Source organism: Pseudochaenichthys georgianus, unplaced genomic scaffold (assembly GCF_902827115.2).
Source record: "Pseudochaenichthys georgianus unplaced genomic scaffold, fPseGeo1.2 scaffold_335_arrow_ctg1, whole genome shotgun sequence".
In the NCBI taxonomy this organism is placed as follows: Eukaryota; Metazoa; Chordata; class Actinopteri; order Perciformes; family Channichthyidae; genus Pseudochaenichthys; species Pseudochaenichthys georgianus.
In genome coordinates this window covers 90416-107486 of record NW_027262959.1, presented here as the reverse complement: position 1 = coordinate 107486, position 17071 = coordinate 90416, and the positions used below count along the sequence as shown (strand labels likewise).

At 49.4% G+C, this 17071-nt stretch overlaps 1 protein-coding gene across 1 annotated transcript in view; it reads left to right on the top strand.

The window, feature by feature from the left end:
* The window catches only part of LOC117442195 (titin-like), a 193814-nt gene that overhangs the window by 161970 nt on the left and 14773 nt on the right, over positions 1–17071 (top strand). Inside the window, 13 exon segments of the mRNA XM_071202368.1 lie at positions 65–370; positions 785–1087; positions 1171–1476; positions 1623–3386; positions 3632–3925; positions 4015–4299; positions 4408–4707; positions 4860–6926; positions 7273–7575; positions 9472–9777; positions 10162–10452; positions 10838–11137; positions 16139–16444. Coding sequence (XP_071058469.1) covers positions 65–370; positions 785–1087; positions 1171–1476; positions 1623–3386; positions 3632–3925; positions 4015–4299; positions 4408–4707; positions 4860–6926; positions 7273–7575; positions 9472–9777; positions 10162–10452; positions 10838–11137; positions 16139–16444 — 7131 coding nt within the window.

The window sequence follows — 17071 nt, the reverse complement described above, 5'->3', positions numbered from 1 at the left end:
TAACGCCTTCCGGACACACTTCAGGCAAGGGGACACCTCGTTAATGATATTTCTCCTCCTGCAGACAAACCCGGACCCCCGGCCGGCCTCATCAACTTCCACTCCGTCACGGCGGACAAGATAATGTTCAGCTGGGAGCCGGTGCCCGAGCCGGACCAGGGAGGCTTCCCGGTGACGCACTACATCGTGGAGCGACGTGAGACCAGCCGCCTGGTTTGGTCCACCGTGTCGGACTGCCAAGAGGAGGCTTACGCCTGCGTTGGGAAGCTGGTGCGCGGCAATGAGTATGTGTTCCGCGTCATGGCCGTGAACAAGTTCGGAGTAGGAGAGGCGCTGGTGTCGGAGCCCGTCATCGCCAAGAACGCCTTCGGTAAGTTTGAGGTCATGTGAATATTAGAGTTTCAGTTGAATAGCTCTCAGTAATAAAGACTGGTCTTAGTTCTGACTTGAGTCTTGTCTAGATTATAGTTACACATGGAGACCAAACAGTTTATTAATATGTTAGATAACAATAAGCTTACTTAATCTGCAGCCACGACAATCGGTTTTGTTTCACAATCAAGTTGTATTTATAGCACATTTTTAAACGATGTTTGGTGGAGCCGAAGGGATGCACATATAATAAAAAATAACCTACAGTAGAGACGCTTTGCAGCAAACAGCTCAGATTGTGCAGAATATCAGTTTGAGGAAACGACATGACGACGAAAAGAATGTCCTTTTTGGAGAAAAAGGACTTATTTATCATTTGCATGTCCTAACCTGTCTTCTGTACCTTGTCCAGTGACTCCTGGGCAGCCTCACACTCCCGAGGTGAACACCATCACCAAGACCACCATGTTGGTGGAGTGGAACAAGCCGGGGGTGGACGGCGGCAGCGCGGTGACCGGATACTACCTGGAGAGGCGGGACAAGAAGAGCCTGCGCTGGGTCCGGGTTTACAAAGAGGCGATCGCAGACATCAAGCAGATGGTGTTCCACCTGACGGAAGGAAACGAGTACCAGTACCGAGTGTGCTCCATCAACAGGGCCGGAGAGGGACCGTTCTCTGAAGTGTCCGACTACTACAAGGCTGCGGACCCAGTTGGTGAGTGTTCACAACGGGCTTCTATTGGGGGTTTATCCGTAAAGCCCTTTGAGCTTTCTAAACACATGTGCCCTGCCTTACAGACACTCCGGACGAGCCTTGCAAGCTGAAGGTTGTCGACTCCACCAAGACCTCCATCACCTTGGGCTGGTCCAAGCCCGAATGGGACGGCGGCAGCGAGGTGATCAGCTACATGCTGGAGAAGCTTGTCGAGGGAGAAGAAGTGTGGGCCATGGTCACCGCCAAGGGAGAAGTCAAGACCACCGAGTACATCGTCCACGACTTGAAACCAGACGTCAACTACTTCTTCAGGGTCTCAGCTGTGAACTGTGCCGGCCGGGGAGAGTCTCTCGAGATGACCGAGGCCGTGCAAGCTAAAGACATCCTGGGTAACACATCACTTGTGTTGAGAAGTGTTAGAACCCTGTCTCCTACGTGTTTACGTTCAGGGACAGCATAACTGCTTAACATGTGTCTTCTTTGGTTCATGTTACACCCTTCAATTCATTTTGTATTTTCTCCATGCTTTTCACAGAGGAGGCCCAGATCGACCCTGACGTGGCCATGAGAAGTCACTACATCGTGAAGGCCGGTAAGGACGTGGAGCTGTCTGTTCCTCTGAAGGGCCGACCAGCTCCCACCGCTTCCTGGAGCAAAGGAGACGAATGCATCGACAGTAACCCCAAGTACGAGTTCCACCACTCCGACAACACCACCGTGCTGGTGATGCGCGAGGTGACGAGGCTGGACACTGGAAAATACACAGTGAAGATCGAGAACGGTGTGGGAGAGCCAAAAACGCTGACCCTGTCCGTGAAGGTCCAGGACACCCCGGCTCAGTGCAGGAACCTGGTCCTGAAGGACGTGACTCGTGGAAAGCTCACTCTCTGCTGGGAGCCTCCACTGCTCGACGGCGGTGCTGAGATCACAAACTACATCGTAGAGAAGAAGGACTCTTCCAAGAGGATCTACTCTGCAGTGACCAGCAAATGCACAGAAACAACGTACTCCTTGGAAGACCTCTCCGAGAAGGCCTCCTACTTCTTCCGCGTGATGGCGGAGAATGAGAATGGCATTGGCGATCCCTGTGACACCCTGGACCCTGTGAAGGCCACAGAGACTCCTGGCCCGGTCAAGGTCGTTTCTATGAAGGATTCTTCCAAGACCTCGGTCACCCTGCAGTGGCTGAAGCCAGATTACGATGGTGGCAGCATCATCTCCGAATACGTCATTGAGCAGAAGCTGAAGGACGAAGAATGGTCTCTGGGAGGAACCAGCCGACAGTGCGAGCTCGAGGTGAAGAAACTGAAGGAGCACTCCACAGTGTTCTTCAGAGTGGCGGCCAGGAATGATAAGGGACAGGGAGACTTTGTTGAGATGGGTCCTATCCAGGTCATCGACTACATCATCACGCCTGAGGCCTGCCTCGCTGAGTACCCCGGAAGCCGCATCTGTGTCCGTCTGGGTCACAACGTGCACATCGAACTGCCCTACACTGGCAAACCCAGACCTGCCGTCCTCTGGCTGAAGAACAGCCTGCCTCTGAAGGAGAGCGACCAGGTCCGCTTCAAGAAGACGGAGACCAAGGCCACGCTGAAGATTAAGAATGTGACGAAGGAGAATGAAGGTAAATACACGCTGACCCTGGACAACAGGGTCAACAGGAAGTCCTTCCACATCAACGTCATCACGCTCGGACCGCCCTCTAAGCCAATCGGGCCCATCCGCCTGGATGAGGTGAGAGCTGAGAGCATCACCATCTCCTGGGATGAGCCAAATGACGATGGCGGCGGAGACATTGCTTGCTACACCGTTGAGAAGAAGGACACCTCCCAGTCTGACTGGAAGATGGCCTGCTCCAGTGTCGAGGACACCCAGTACCAGGTCGCTAACCTGATCAAGGGCATTCAGTACCAGTTCAGAGTGCGTGCCGAGAACCGATACGGCAGCAGTGAGCCGCTCGTCTCGCAGAGCGTCATCGCCAAGCACCAGTTCAGGCCTCCAGGCCCGCCCGGGAAACCCGTGGTGTACAATGTTACCAACGACGGCATGACCATCCAGTGGGAGCAGCCCATCTACGACGGGGGCTGCCCCATCCATGGCTTCAATGTGGAGAAGCGGGAGAAGAACAGCATCATGTGGCAGAAGGTGAACACCGTGCTGGTCAAAGAGACGGACTACAGGATCCTGGAGCTCATCGAAGGCCTCGAGTACTCCTTCCAGGTCTACGCCCAGAACGACGCCGGCTGCAGCCGAATGAGTGACCATAGCAAGTTGACCATGGCGGTCAGCCCTGTCGGTGAGTCCAGGTTCAGAACACTGTTGTTCAGAATAGTAGAAGAGGCGTGGGCCAAAGACGCTTTACTAGAATACATCGTGTTGTTTAGTTTGTGAATACCTCGCCCTCAGGTGAGCATAGACTCAAGGTTATCAGCTTCTTCTAAATAAAACATTTGAACTTATTGGGTTCCGGGTATCGGCCACCATTTTAGAATGAAAATCTGTGACCAACATAAGTTGAAAGGTGCATTTCCTGCCTTCCAGATCCTCCGGGCCAGCCCGACTACACCGATGTGACCAGCGACTCGGTGACTCTGAAGTGGGATGCACCCAAACGTGACGGCGGCAGCAAGATCACCAGCTACAGCCTGGAGAAGCGCCAAGGCAAGGGCCGCTGGTTCAAGGCCAACCTGACCGACGTGCACGAATGCGAGTATACCGTCACCGGCCTGGCACTGAACGAGCGCTACGAGTTCAGAGTGACGGCCAGGAACGCCATCGGCGTGGTCAGCCCTCCCTCCAACTCCTCAGGCTTGATCGTGGTCAGAAACGAGAATGGTGAGTAACGACATAAACTGGAGACTTAATGATAACTCATGACTGAAGTTACGTTCTGTACTAACGCGTTCCCATCTCCTCTCAACCAGCTTCTCCGTTGATTGAGTTTGGTCCGGAGTACTTTGAGGGTTTGACCGTGAAGGCAGGAGACAAGATCCGGCTGAAAGCCACCATCACCGGACGCCCTACCCCTAAAGTGGTCTGGTTCAGAGACGGTGTGGTGGTTACCAAACAGATGATGGACATCATCAGCGTGGCTGGATCCAGCACGCTGTTTGTCCGGGACGCCGATCGTACACACCGCGGTCTCTACACCGTGGAGGCTACCAACGGATCTGGAAACAGAAAGCAGGACATCCTTGTTCAAGTCCAAGGTACGCAGTTTGGAATGTTGTCTTGTATGTGTTTGTGGGTTGTGTCGCGCCCCCTTGGTGTGCACAGGCCTGTAGTTCTGCTTTAACCCACGCCCCTCTGTGCTGCAGACACCCCCGGGGAGCCGGTGGGACCCATGACCTTCAGCAACATCTCGGAAGGAAAGTGTACGCTGTCCTGGAGCGAGCCGGCGAACGACGGCTGCTCAGAGATCACACACTACCTCATTGAGAAGCGTGAGACTGCCAAGATCTCCTGGGCATTGGTCTCTGACGAGTGCACAGCGTGCACCTTCGACGCTAGCAAGCTCATCAAGACCAACGAGTACCAGTTCAGGGCCTCTGCTGTGAACAAGTTCGGGATGGGCAGACCTCTGGAGTCCACGCCCGTCATTGCACAGATGCAATACAGTAAGTTGGACAGCCTTGGAGCACACACATACTTAATAATGTATTCTGATCTAATTAAACACAAGTTATCATTCTTAGTATGTTCACGGTAAACTTAGATCAGTATTCTCTCTCCTTTGAAACCCTGTTCTAACGCCCGGTGTTCCCCTTAGCTGCTCCTGAAGCTCCGGGCACTCCCGATGCTACGGAGGTGACCGGTGAGAGCATCACGCTGTCCTGGATGGCCCCTACCTCTGATGGAGGAAACCCCATTCAGTCCTACATCGTGGAGAAACGAGAGAAGAAGACTGCCAAGTTCTACAAGGTGATCACCAAGAAGCCCATTGTAGAGTGTGCCCACAAGGTGCCCAGCCTGACGGAGGATATGGAGTACGAGTTCCGCGTCATGGCCGTCAACGACGCCGGCGTGGGAGCTCCCAGTAACGTTTCCATACCGATCAAAGCCGCCGAGCCCAAGGACATTCCCTGTGCTCCGTCTGTGGTGTGCGTGTCCGACTCCACCAGCACCTCCATCAGCCTGGAGTGGTCCCGCCCCGCCGATGATGGTGGCATAGAGATCACGGGTTACATTATTGAGATGGCGAAGGGAGAAGAAGAGGAATGGACGAGAGTAAACGAAGAGCTCGTGGCAGAGACAAACTACACAGCGACTTCTCTACAGACCGGCGGCGAGTACAGGTTCAGAGTGGCTGCCGTGAATCACATTGGCCGTGGCGAGGAGCGCGAGATCCCCGAGCCAGCACATGCCGTTGACAGACAAACGCCACCAATGGTGGACATCGACGCCAGCTTCAGGCAGACACACATCGTCAAACCCGGAGCTTCAGTTAACCTTGGCGTCAACTTCAGAGGAAAGCCAGTCCCGACGGCTACCTGGGTAAAGGAAGAAGGAGAGCTGGGAGTCAGGTCAGAGGTCACGAGTTCAGATGGCTTCACTTCCGTGAGCATTGAGAACTGCTCCAGGAACGATACCGGAAAGTACACCGTGACCCTGGAGAATGCCAGTGGCAGCAAGGCTGTCACCTTTACTGTGAAGGTGATGGACACGCCCGGACCTCCGCAGGCCGTGGCCTTCAAAGAGATCTCTAGAGGCACCGTCACCCTAGTCTGGGAGCCTCCTCTTAATGATGGCGGAGCGAGAATCCATCACTATGTTGTGGAGAGGCGCGAGGCTAGCCGCCGCACCTGGACACAGTCTGGAGGCAACTGCAAGCAGCACATCCTAAGGATCCAGGACCTCCTGGAGGGAGTGCCGTATTTCTTCAGGGTCTCAGCAGAGAACCAGCATGGCATGGGCGAGGCCTTTGAGATAACCAATCCCATCATCGCCACGGCAGAGCCGGCATCTCCAAAGAGGATGGACATCCTTGACACTACTGACAGCACCGTGGTGCTGGGCTGGCTGAAACCAGAGCATGACGGCGGCAGCCGCATCCAGGGCTACATCATCGAGGCCAAGACAAAGGATGGAGACAAATGGATGGTGGTGGGCAATACCACCAACCTCACCTACACGGTGGAGAAGCTCAACAAGGGAGACGAGTATAACTTCCGCGTGAAGGCCAAGAACGAGTCCGGCTGCAGCACGCCGAGGGAAACTCTGGTGGCTGCTCTGGTGAAAGAGCCGCACATTGAACCCGCTGCCGACCTCAGCGAAATCCCCAACCAACTCATCACATGCAACTCAGGAAAGACGTTCACCATCGACGTCCCCATCAGCGGCAGACCCGTTCCCAAGGTCACCTGGATGCTGGAGGAGATGAGGCTGAGGAACTCCGACAGAGTCTCCATCCAAACTACAAAGGACCGGACAACCATCTCCACGAAGGAGGCCATGAGGGGAGACAGTGGTAAATACTTCCTCACCCTGGAGAACGCAACCGGAACCAGGACCTTCTCCATCGAAGTGAACGTCATGGGCAGACCTAATCCTCCCACCGGAACCGTGGAGATCACATCCATCACCTCCGAGTCCTGCGTCGTCAACTGGGAGGCGCCAGAAGATGACGGAGGCACGCCGATCACCAACTACATCGTGGAGAAGCGCGAGTCCGGCTCCACCGCCTGGCAGCTCATCAACTCCAGCGTGAAGCGCACCACTCTGGACGTGGGCCACCTCACCAAGTACATGCAGTACAGCTTCAGGGTGTCCGCGGAGAACCAGTTCGGAGTCAGTAAGCACATCGAGTCTGAGACCATCGTCGCCGAGCATCCATTCAGTGAGTACCTCACTCTCAAGCTTTGCAAAACCGTATATCAAATCAGTTAATAATAATAATACAACTATGAATGAATATGCCTTGAGCATCCGTCTGTTTGCATCTCACACTGTATGTATCAATACACAGTGCTTGGTTCTGTTCCTGTTCGCATGCATATGGACTCATTTACGAGGTCACCTACAACATTCTCTGCTTCATTTGGATTCTTTATTTTACATAAATATATTTAATTACCTGTTGACGTATATAGTTGACTTGAACACTGTTGTCTTCTTGCACTAGTGGGACTAACTACACGCTAGCTCCAGTTCAGAAATTAAACATCTCTCTCTTTGACTCGCAGCCCCCTCTGGCTCCCCAACACAGCCCTCAGTGTGCAACGTTACCGCCAACACCATGACCATTAAGTGGGAGGAGCCTTACCACGATGGCGGCAGCAAGGTGACGGGCTACTGGATCGAGAAGAAGGAAAGGAACAACATCCTGTGGGTGAGGGAGAACAAGATCCCCTGCTTCGACTGCTACAGCAAGATGGAGGGTCTGGTGGAGGGCCTGGAGTACCAGTTCAGGGTCTACGCCATGAACAGCGGCGGCCTCAGCAAGGCCAGCGAGGCCTCCAAGGGGGCCATCGCCCAGAACCCTGTCGGTGAGTTCTGATCCGACGTTCCCTTACCTGATCTGACTTTCCCTTAACTGATCTGACTTTCTCTTTACTGATCCGACGTTCCCTTACCTGATCTGACTTTCCCTTAACTGATCTGACTTTCCCTTTACTGATCTGACGTTCCCTTTACTGATCTGACGTTCCCTTTACTGATCTGACTTTCTCTTTACTGATCTGACGTTCCCTTTACTGATCTGACTTTCCCTTAACTGATCTGACTTTCTCTTTACTGATCTGACTTTCCCTTAACTGATCTGACTTTCCCTTAACTGATCTGACTTTCCCTTAACTGATCTGACGTTCCCTTTACTGATCTGACTTTCCCTTTACTGATCTGACGTTCCCTTAACTGATCTGACTTTCCCTTTACTGATCTGACTTTCCCTTTACTGATCTGACTTTCCCTTAACTGATCTGACGTTCCCTTTACTGATCTGACGTTCCCTTAACTGATCTGACGTTCCCTTTACTGATCTGACTTTCCCTTTACTGATCTGACTTTCCCTTTACTGATCTGACTTTCTCTTTACTGATCTGACGTTCCCTTTACTGATCTGACTTTCTCTTACCTGATCTGACTTTCCCTTTACTGATCTGACTTTCCCTTAACTGATCTGACTTTCCCTTAACTGATCTGACGTTCCCTTTACTGATCTGACTTTCTCTTAACTGATCTGAATTTCCCTTTACTGATCTGACTTTCCCTTTACTAATCTGACTTTCCCTTAACTGATCTGACTTTCCCTTAACTGATCTGACCTTCCCTTAACTGATCTGACCTTCCCTTTACTGATCTGACTTTCCCTTAACTGATCTGACTTTCCCTTAACTGATCTGACCTTCCCTTTACTGATCTGACTTTCCCTTAACTGATCCGAATTCCCTTAACTGATCTGACTTTCCCTTTACTGATCTGACTTTCCCTGAACTGATACCAGTTCCCTCTTCATTGAACTCTGCTTCCTCTTAACTGATCTCTGCTTCCTCTTAACTGATCTCTGCTTCCTCTTTACTGATCTCTACTTCCTCTTAACTGATCTCTACTTCCTCTTAACTGATCTCTGCTTCCTCTTAACTGATCTCTACTTCCTCTTTAGTTAGCTCTACTTCCTCTTTACTGATCTCTGCTTCCTCTTTACTGATCTCTACTTCCTCTTAACTGATCTCTGCTTCCTCTTAACTGATCTCTGCTTCCTCTTTAGTTAGCTCTACTTCCTCTTTACTGATCTCTGCTTCCTCTTTACTGATCTCTACTTCCTCTTTACTGATCTCTGCTTCCTATTTACTGATCTCTATTTCCTCTTTACTGATCTCTGCTTCCTCTTAACTGATCTCTACTTCCTCTTAACTGATCTCTACTTCCTCTTAACTGATCTCTACTTCCTCTTTACTGATCTCTGCTTCCTCTTTACTGATCTCTACTTCCTCTTAACTGATCTCTACTTCCTCTTTACTGATCTCTGCTTCCTCTTTACTGATCTCTACTTCCTCTTAACTGATCTCTACTTCCTCTTTACTGATCTCTGCTTCCTCTTTATTGATCTCTACTTCCTCTTAACTGATCTCTACTTCCTCTTTACTGATCTCTACTTCATCTTAACTGATCTCTACTTCCTCTTAACTGATCTCTACTTCCTCTTAACTGATATCTACTTCCTCTTAATTGATCTATACTTCCTCTTTACTGATCTCTACTTCCTCTTTACTGATCTCTGCTTCCTCTTTACTGCTCTCTACTTCCTCTTAACTGATCTCTGCTTCCTCTTTACTGATCTCTACTTCCTCTTAACTGATCTCTGCTTCCTCTTTACTGATCTCTGCTTCCTCTTTAGTTAGCTCTACTTCCTCTTTACTGATATCTGCTTCTTCCTTCCTCAGATGCACCCAGTAAACCCGAGGTCACCAACGTCACCAGATCCACCGTGTCCCTGAAGTGGTCTTCGCCTCTGAACGACGGCGGCAGTCCCATCGTGGGCTACATCATCGAGCGTAAGCCGTACACGCTGACCGGCGAGGGTCGCTGGCTGAAGTGTAACTACACCAACGTGATCGACACGTTGTACACCGTGACGGCGCTGGGCGAGGGCGAGCCCTACGAGTTCAGGGTCATCGCCAAGAACGCCAACCAGGTGTTCAGCCTGCCGTCACAGTCCACCGGATCCGTGCAGTGCAAGACCGACTTTGGTAAGACCTGCCCCCAAAGAATATAAACGTGATATGTCTCGGAACCGAGTTTACGATCATTTCTGTATTTAGAGATTGTGGCTTTAATATACAAACAGACAGACAGCAGAGACACGGTTATGTGTCTTCAAGCATTACAAATTAGTTAAACATATTCAAAAGATAGAATAAGATTACAAATATGATCAAATGTACAGAATAGAAAATACATATATCACTAGAGTATCTAATAGTATACAATAGAATAAATACTGAATACATTTGAATACTACAAAATAAATGTCACGAGGCAACAGAAATATGTAGATATAATAAACATAATGGATTATATATAGGTGTTGTGTTGGTCCTATCTGATCAGTACATTGCCCCCCTCCCCCACAGAGCCTCCCAAGGCGCAGCTGGACAGCAAACTGCTGACAGAGCTGGTGCGGGTCAGGGCCGGTTCAGACCTGGTTCTGGACGCTGCCGTTGGAGGCCGGCCGGACCCCAAGGCTTCCTGGGCAAAGGGCACCAGGGAGCTGGAGCTATGCGAGAAGTACCACCTGCAGTACACCCCCACACGGGCCATGGCCATCATCAAGTTCTGCGACCGCGATGACACCGGGAAGTACTTCCTGACCGTCAGGAACGTGAGCGGGACCAAGACCGCAGAGGTCAACGTCAAAGTGCTCGGTAAGGGTTTATTAATGTCAGACTTTGGACTGCAAGAGTTGCAGTAGAGAAAGTGTATATCACATAGAATGCAGTTACCAATCAAAGCCATACAAAGGGTTAAGGTAAAGTGAGCATAGAAGAGACACTGATCAAATCGATCATCATTTAAGATGAGGATGAGGATTGTGCAAATTCCCATTATGATTATAATTGGAATTAATGGCAGCGTGGGAATGATTTGAATAATAAACAGAGGGAAGTGCAGCAGAGCAAGTGTCAGAGTTAAGGGTTTATTAAGTAAAACGGGAGCGCCTTAAATTAAGGTTTTCTTTAGTAACACAGCACTGCTCACAGACTAAAGTACTGTAGGTGCCCTCAATAAACTGTGCAACTGTTTCCGCAGACACCCCTGGAGTTTGTGAGGGCAGCCTGGAGGTCAGCAGGATCACAGAAGAGTCCTGTTCCCTCAGCTGGAACCCTCCGCTGGAGGACGGCGGGGACGACGTGTCCCACTTCCTGGTGGAGCGCCGTGACACCAACCGACTGAACTGGGTGGTCATGCAGGCCGAGTGCAAGGAGGCGACCTGTGACATCACCAGGCTCTTCAAGAACACAGAGTACCTGTTCAGGGTCCGCGGGGTCAACAAGTACGGCACCGGGGTCCCCCTGCAGTCCGAGGCCATGGTGGCCAGGAACACCTTCAGTAAGTCACTGGGAATGGTCTGTTCTTACGTCGAAGGCAAACCATGGTAACCACGGGTTAGGAAGGAAGCACCGTATCCATCTTATTAACGTTCTTCATGCACTCGTTAGGAAGGAAGCACCGTATCCATCTTATTAACGTTCTTCATGCACTCGTTAGGAAGGAAGCACCGTATCCATCTTATTAACGTTCTTCATGCACTCGTTAGGAAGGAAGCACCGTATCCATCTTATTAACGTTCTTCATGCACGGGTTAGGAAGGAAGCACCGTATCCATCTTATTAACGTTCTTCATGCACTCGTTAGGAAGGAAGCACCGTATCCATCTTATTAACGTTCTTCATGCACTCGTTAGGAAGGAAGCACCGTATCCATCTTATTAACGTTCTTCATGCACGGGTTAGGAAGGAAGCACCGTATCCATCTTATTAACGTTCTTCATGCACGGGTTAGGAAGGAAGCACCGTATCCATCTTATTAACGTTCTTCATGCACTCGTTAGGAAGGAAGCACCGTATCCATCTTATTAACGTTCTTCGTGCACTCGTTAGGAAGGAAGCACCGTATCCATCTTATTAACGTTCTTCATGCACTCGTTAGGAAGGAAGCACCGTATCCATCTTATTAACGTTCTTCATGCACTCGTTAGGAAGGAAGCACCGTATCCATCTTATTAACGTTCTTCATGCACTCGTTAGGAAGGAAGCACCGTATCCATCTTATTAACGTTCTTCATGCACTCGTTAGGAAGGAAGCACCGTATCCACCTTATTAACGTTCTTCATGCACGGGTTAGGAAGGAAGCACCGTATCCATCTTATTAACGTTCTTCATGCACTCGGTTAGGAAGGAAGCACCGTATCCATCTTATTAACGTTCTTCATGCACTGGTTAGGAAGGAAGCACCTGTATCCATCTTATTAACGTTACTTCATGCACTCGTTAGGAAAGGAAGCACCGTATCCATCTTATTAACGTTCTTCATGCACGGGTTAGGAAGGAAGCACCGTATCCATCTTATTAACGTTCTTCATGCACTCGTTAGGAAGGGAAGCACCGTATCCATCTTATTAACGTTCTTCATGCACGGGTTAGGAAGGAAGCACCGTATCCATCTTATTAACGTTCTTCATGCACGGGTTAGGAAGGAAGCACCGTATCCATCTTATTAACGTTCTTCATGCACTCGTTAGGAAGGAAGCACCGTATCCATCTTATTAACGTTCTTCATGCACTCGTTAGGAAGGAAGCACCGTATCCATCTTATTAACGTTCTTCATGCACGGGTTAGGAAGGAAGCACCGTATCCATCTTATTAACGTTCTTCATGCACTCGTTAGGAAGGAAGCACCGTATCCATCTTATTAACGTTCTTCATGCACTCGTTAGGAAGGAAGCACCGTATCCATCTTATTAACGTTCTTCATGCACGGGTTAGGAAGGAAGCACCGTATCCATCTTAGTAACGTTCTTCATGCACTCGTTAGGAAGGAAGCACCGTATCCATCTTATTAACGTTCTTCATGCACTCGTTAGGAAGGAAGCACCGTATCCATCTTATTAACGTTCTTCATGCACTCGTTAGGAAGGAAGCACCGTATCCATCTTATTAACGTTCTTCATGCACTCGTTAGGAAGGAAGCACCGTATCCATCTTATTAACGTTCTTCATGCACTCGTTAGGAAGGAAGCACCGTATCCATCTTATTAACGTTCTTCATGCACTCGTTAGGAAGGAAGCACCGTATCCATCTTATTAACGTTCTTCATGCACTCGTTAGGAAGGAAGCACCGTATCCATCTTATTAACGTTCTTCATGCACGGGTTAGGAAGGAAGCACCGTATCCATCTTATTAACGTTCTTCATGCACTCGTTAGGAAGGAAGCACCGTATCCATCTTATTAACGTTCTTCATGCACTCGTTAGGAAGGAAGCACCGTATCCATCTTATTAACGTTCTTCATGCACTCGTTAGGAAGGAAGCACCGTATCCATCTTATTAACGTTCTTCATGCACTCGTTAGGAAGGAAGCACCGTATCCATCTTATTAACGTTCTTCATGCACGGGTTAGGAAGGAAGCACCGTATCCATCTTATTAACGTTCTTCATGCACTCGTTAGGAAGGAAGCACCGTATCCATCTTATTAACGTTCTTCATGCACGGGTTAGGAAGGAAGCACCGTATCCATCTTATTAACGTTCTTCATGCACTCGTTAGGAAGGAAGCACCGTATCCATCTTATTAACGTTCTTCATGCACTCGTTAGGAAGGAAGCACCGTATCCATCTTATTAACGTTCTTCATGCACGGGTTAGGAAGGAAGCACCGTATCCATCTTATTAACGTTCTTCATGCACTCGTTAGGAAGGAAGCACCGTATCCATCTTATTAACGTTCTTCATGCACGCGTTAGGAAGGAAGCACCGTATCCATCTTATTAACGTTCTTCATGCACTCGTTAGGAAGGAAGCACCGTATCCATCTTATTAACGTTCTTCATGCACGGGTTAGGAAGGAAGCACCGTATCCATCTTATTAACGTTCTTCATGCACTCGTTAGGAAGGAAGCACCGTATCCATCTTATTAACGTTCTTCATTGCACTCGTTAGGAAGGAAGCACCGTATCCATCTTATTAACGTTCTTCATGCACGGGTTAGGAAGGAAGCACCGTATCCATCTTATTAACGTTCTTCATGCACTCGTTAGGAAGGAAGCACCGTATCCATCTTATTAACGTTCTTCATGCACTCGTTAGGAAGGAAGCACCGTATCCATCTTATTAACGTTCTTCATGCACTCGTTAGGAAGGAAGCACCGTATCCATCTTATTAACGTTCTTCATGCACGGGTTAGGAAGGAAGCACCGTATCCATCTTATTAACGTTCTTCATGCACGGGTTAGGAAGGAAGCACCGTATCCATCTTATTAACGTTCTTCATGCACTCGTTAGGAAGGAAGCACCGTATCCATCTTATTAACGTTCTTCATGCACGGGTTAGGAAGGAAGCACCGTATCCATCTTATTAACGTTCTTCATGCACTCGTTAGGAAGGAAGCACCGTATCCATCTTATTAACGTTCTTCATGCACTCGTTAGGAAGGAAGCACCGTATCCATCTTATTAACGTTCTTCATGCACGGGTTAGGAAGGAAGCACCGTATCCATCTTATTAACGTTCTTCATGCACTCGTTAGGAAGGAAGCACCGTATCCATCTTATTAACGTTCTTCATGCACTCGTTAGGAAGGAAGCACTGTATCCATCTTATTAACGTTCTTCATGCACTCGTTAGGAAGGAAGCACCGTATCCATCTTATTAACGTTCTTCATGCACTCGTTAGGAAGGAAGCACCGTATCCATCTTATTAACGTTCGTCATGCACTCGTTAGGAAGGAAGCACCGTATCCATCTTATTAACGTTCTTCATGCACTCGTTAGGAAGGAAGCACCGTATCCATCTTATTAACGTTCTTCATGCACTCGTTAGGAAGGAAGCACCGTATCCATCGTATTAACGTTCTTCATGCACTCGTTAGGAAGGAAGCACCGTATCCATCGTATTAACGTTCTTCATGCACTCGTTAGGAAGGAAGCACCGTATCCATCTTATTAACGTTCGTCATGCACTCGTTAGGAAGGAAGCACCGTATCCATCTTATTAACGTTCTTCATGCACTCGTTAGGAAGGAAACACCGTATCCATCTTATTAACGTTCTTCATGCACTCGTTAGGAAGGAAGCACCGTATCCATCGTATTAACGTTCTTCATGCACTCGTTAGGAAGGAAGCACCGTATCCATCTTATTAACGTTCTTCATGCACTCGTTAGGAAGGAAGCACCGTATCCATCTTATTAACGTTCTTCATGCACTCGTTAGGAAGGAAGCACCGTATCCACCTTATTAACGTTCTTCATGCACGGGTTAGGAAGGAAGCACCGTATCCATCTTATTAACGTTCTTCATGCACTCGTTAGGAAGGAAGCACCGTATCCATCTTATTAACGTTCTTCATGCACTCGTTAGGAAGGAAGCACCGTATCCATCTTAGTAACGTTCTTTATGCACTCGTTAGGAAGGAAGCACCGTATCCATCTTATTAACGTTCTTCATGCACTCGTTAGGAAGGAAGCACCGTATCCATCTTATTAACGTTCTTCATGCACTCGTTAGGAAGGAAGCACCGTATCCATCTTATTAACGTTCTTCATGCACGGGTTAGGAAGGAAGCACCGTATCCATCTTATTAACGTTCTTCATGCACTCGTTAGGAAGGAAGCACCGTATCCATCGTATTAACGTTCTTCATGCACTCGTTAGGAAGGAAGCACCGTATCCATCTTATTAACGTTCGTCATGCACTCGTTAGGAAGGAAGCACCGTATCCATCTTATTAACGTTCTTCATGCACTCGTTAGGAAGGAAGCACCGTATCCATCTTATTAACGTTCTTCATGCACTCGTTAGGAAGGAAGCACCGTATCCATCGTATTAACGTTCTTCATGCACTCGTTAGGAAGGAAGCACCGTATCCATCGTATTAACGTTCTTCATGCACTCGTTAGGAAGGAAGCACCGTATCCATCGTATTAACGTTCGTCATGCACTCGTTAGGAAGGAAGCACCGTATCCATCTTATTAACGTTCTTCATGCACTCGTTAGGAAGGAAGCACCGTATCCATCTTATTAACGTTCTTCATGCACTCGTTAGGAAGGAAGCACCGTATCCATCGTATTAACGTTCTTCATGCACTCGTTAGGAAGGAAGCACCGTATCCATCTTATTAACGTTCTTCATGCACTCGTTAGGAAGGAAGCACCGTATCCATCTTATTAACGTTCTTCATGCACTCGTTAGGAAGGAAGCACCGTATCCATCGTATTAACGTTCTTTCTGACCAGATGAACGTTCAGACCAGAAGTGAAGTTAGTATTTCCTCGTTGTCAAAATGAAGCCCTACTAAGTGCTCTCCCTTACTCCCCACTGCAGCCGTGCCCTCTCCGCCGGGCCCTCCAGAGGTCCTGGTCTCGGCCGAGGACTTCGCCACCATCGAGTGGCTGAAGCCGGAGAGTGACGGCGGCAGCCCGCTGCTGCATTATCTGGTGGAGCGCCGCGAGAGGAAGAGCGCCCGCTGGGTGAAGGTGAACCGCGACGGCGCTCACCTGGACTCCACGCTGAAGGTGTGCGGCCTCACCGAAGGAAACGTCTACCAGTTCAGAGTGACCGCCATCAACAAGGCGGGCGAGAGCGAGCCCAGCGAGGTGTCGCTCTACGTCGTCTGCAGGGAGCCCACATGTGAGTTCAAACACTACTGAAACTTAGAGGTCACCTACTGTCCACTTCCCCATGTCTCCTCTACATCAACATGTGTCCCCTCTTCCCCATGTCTCCTCTACATCAACATGTGTCCCCTCTTCTCCATGTCCCCTCTACATCAGCACGTGTCCCCTCTTCCCCATGTCCCCTCTACATCACCATGTGTCCCCTCTTCCCCATGTCCCCTCTACATCACCATGTGTCCCCTCTTCCCCATGTCCCCTCTACATCACCATGTGTCCCCTCTTCTTCATGTCCCCTCTACATCAGCACGTGTCCCCTCTTCCCCATGTCCCCTCTACATCAGCATGTGTCCCCCCTTCCCCATGTCCCCTCTACATCAGCACGTGTCCCCTCTTCCCCATGTCCCCTCTACATCACCATGTGTCCCCTCTTCCCCATGTCCCCTCTACATCACCATGTGTCCCCTCTTCTCCATGTCTCCTCTACATCACCATGTGTCCCCTCTTCCCCATGTCTCCTCTACATCAACATGTGTCCCCTCTTCTTCATGTCTCTCCTACATCACCATGTGTCCCCTCTTCCCCATGTCTCCTCTACATCAACATGTGTCCCCTCTTCCCCATGTCTCCTCTACATCAACAT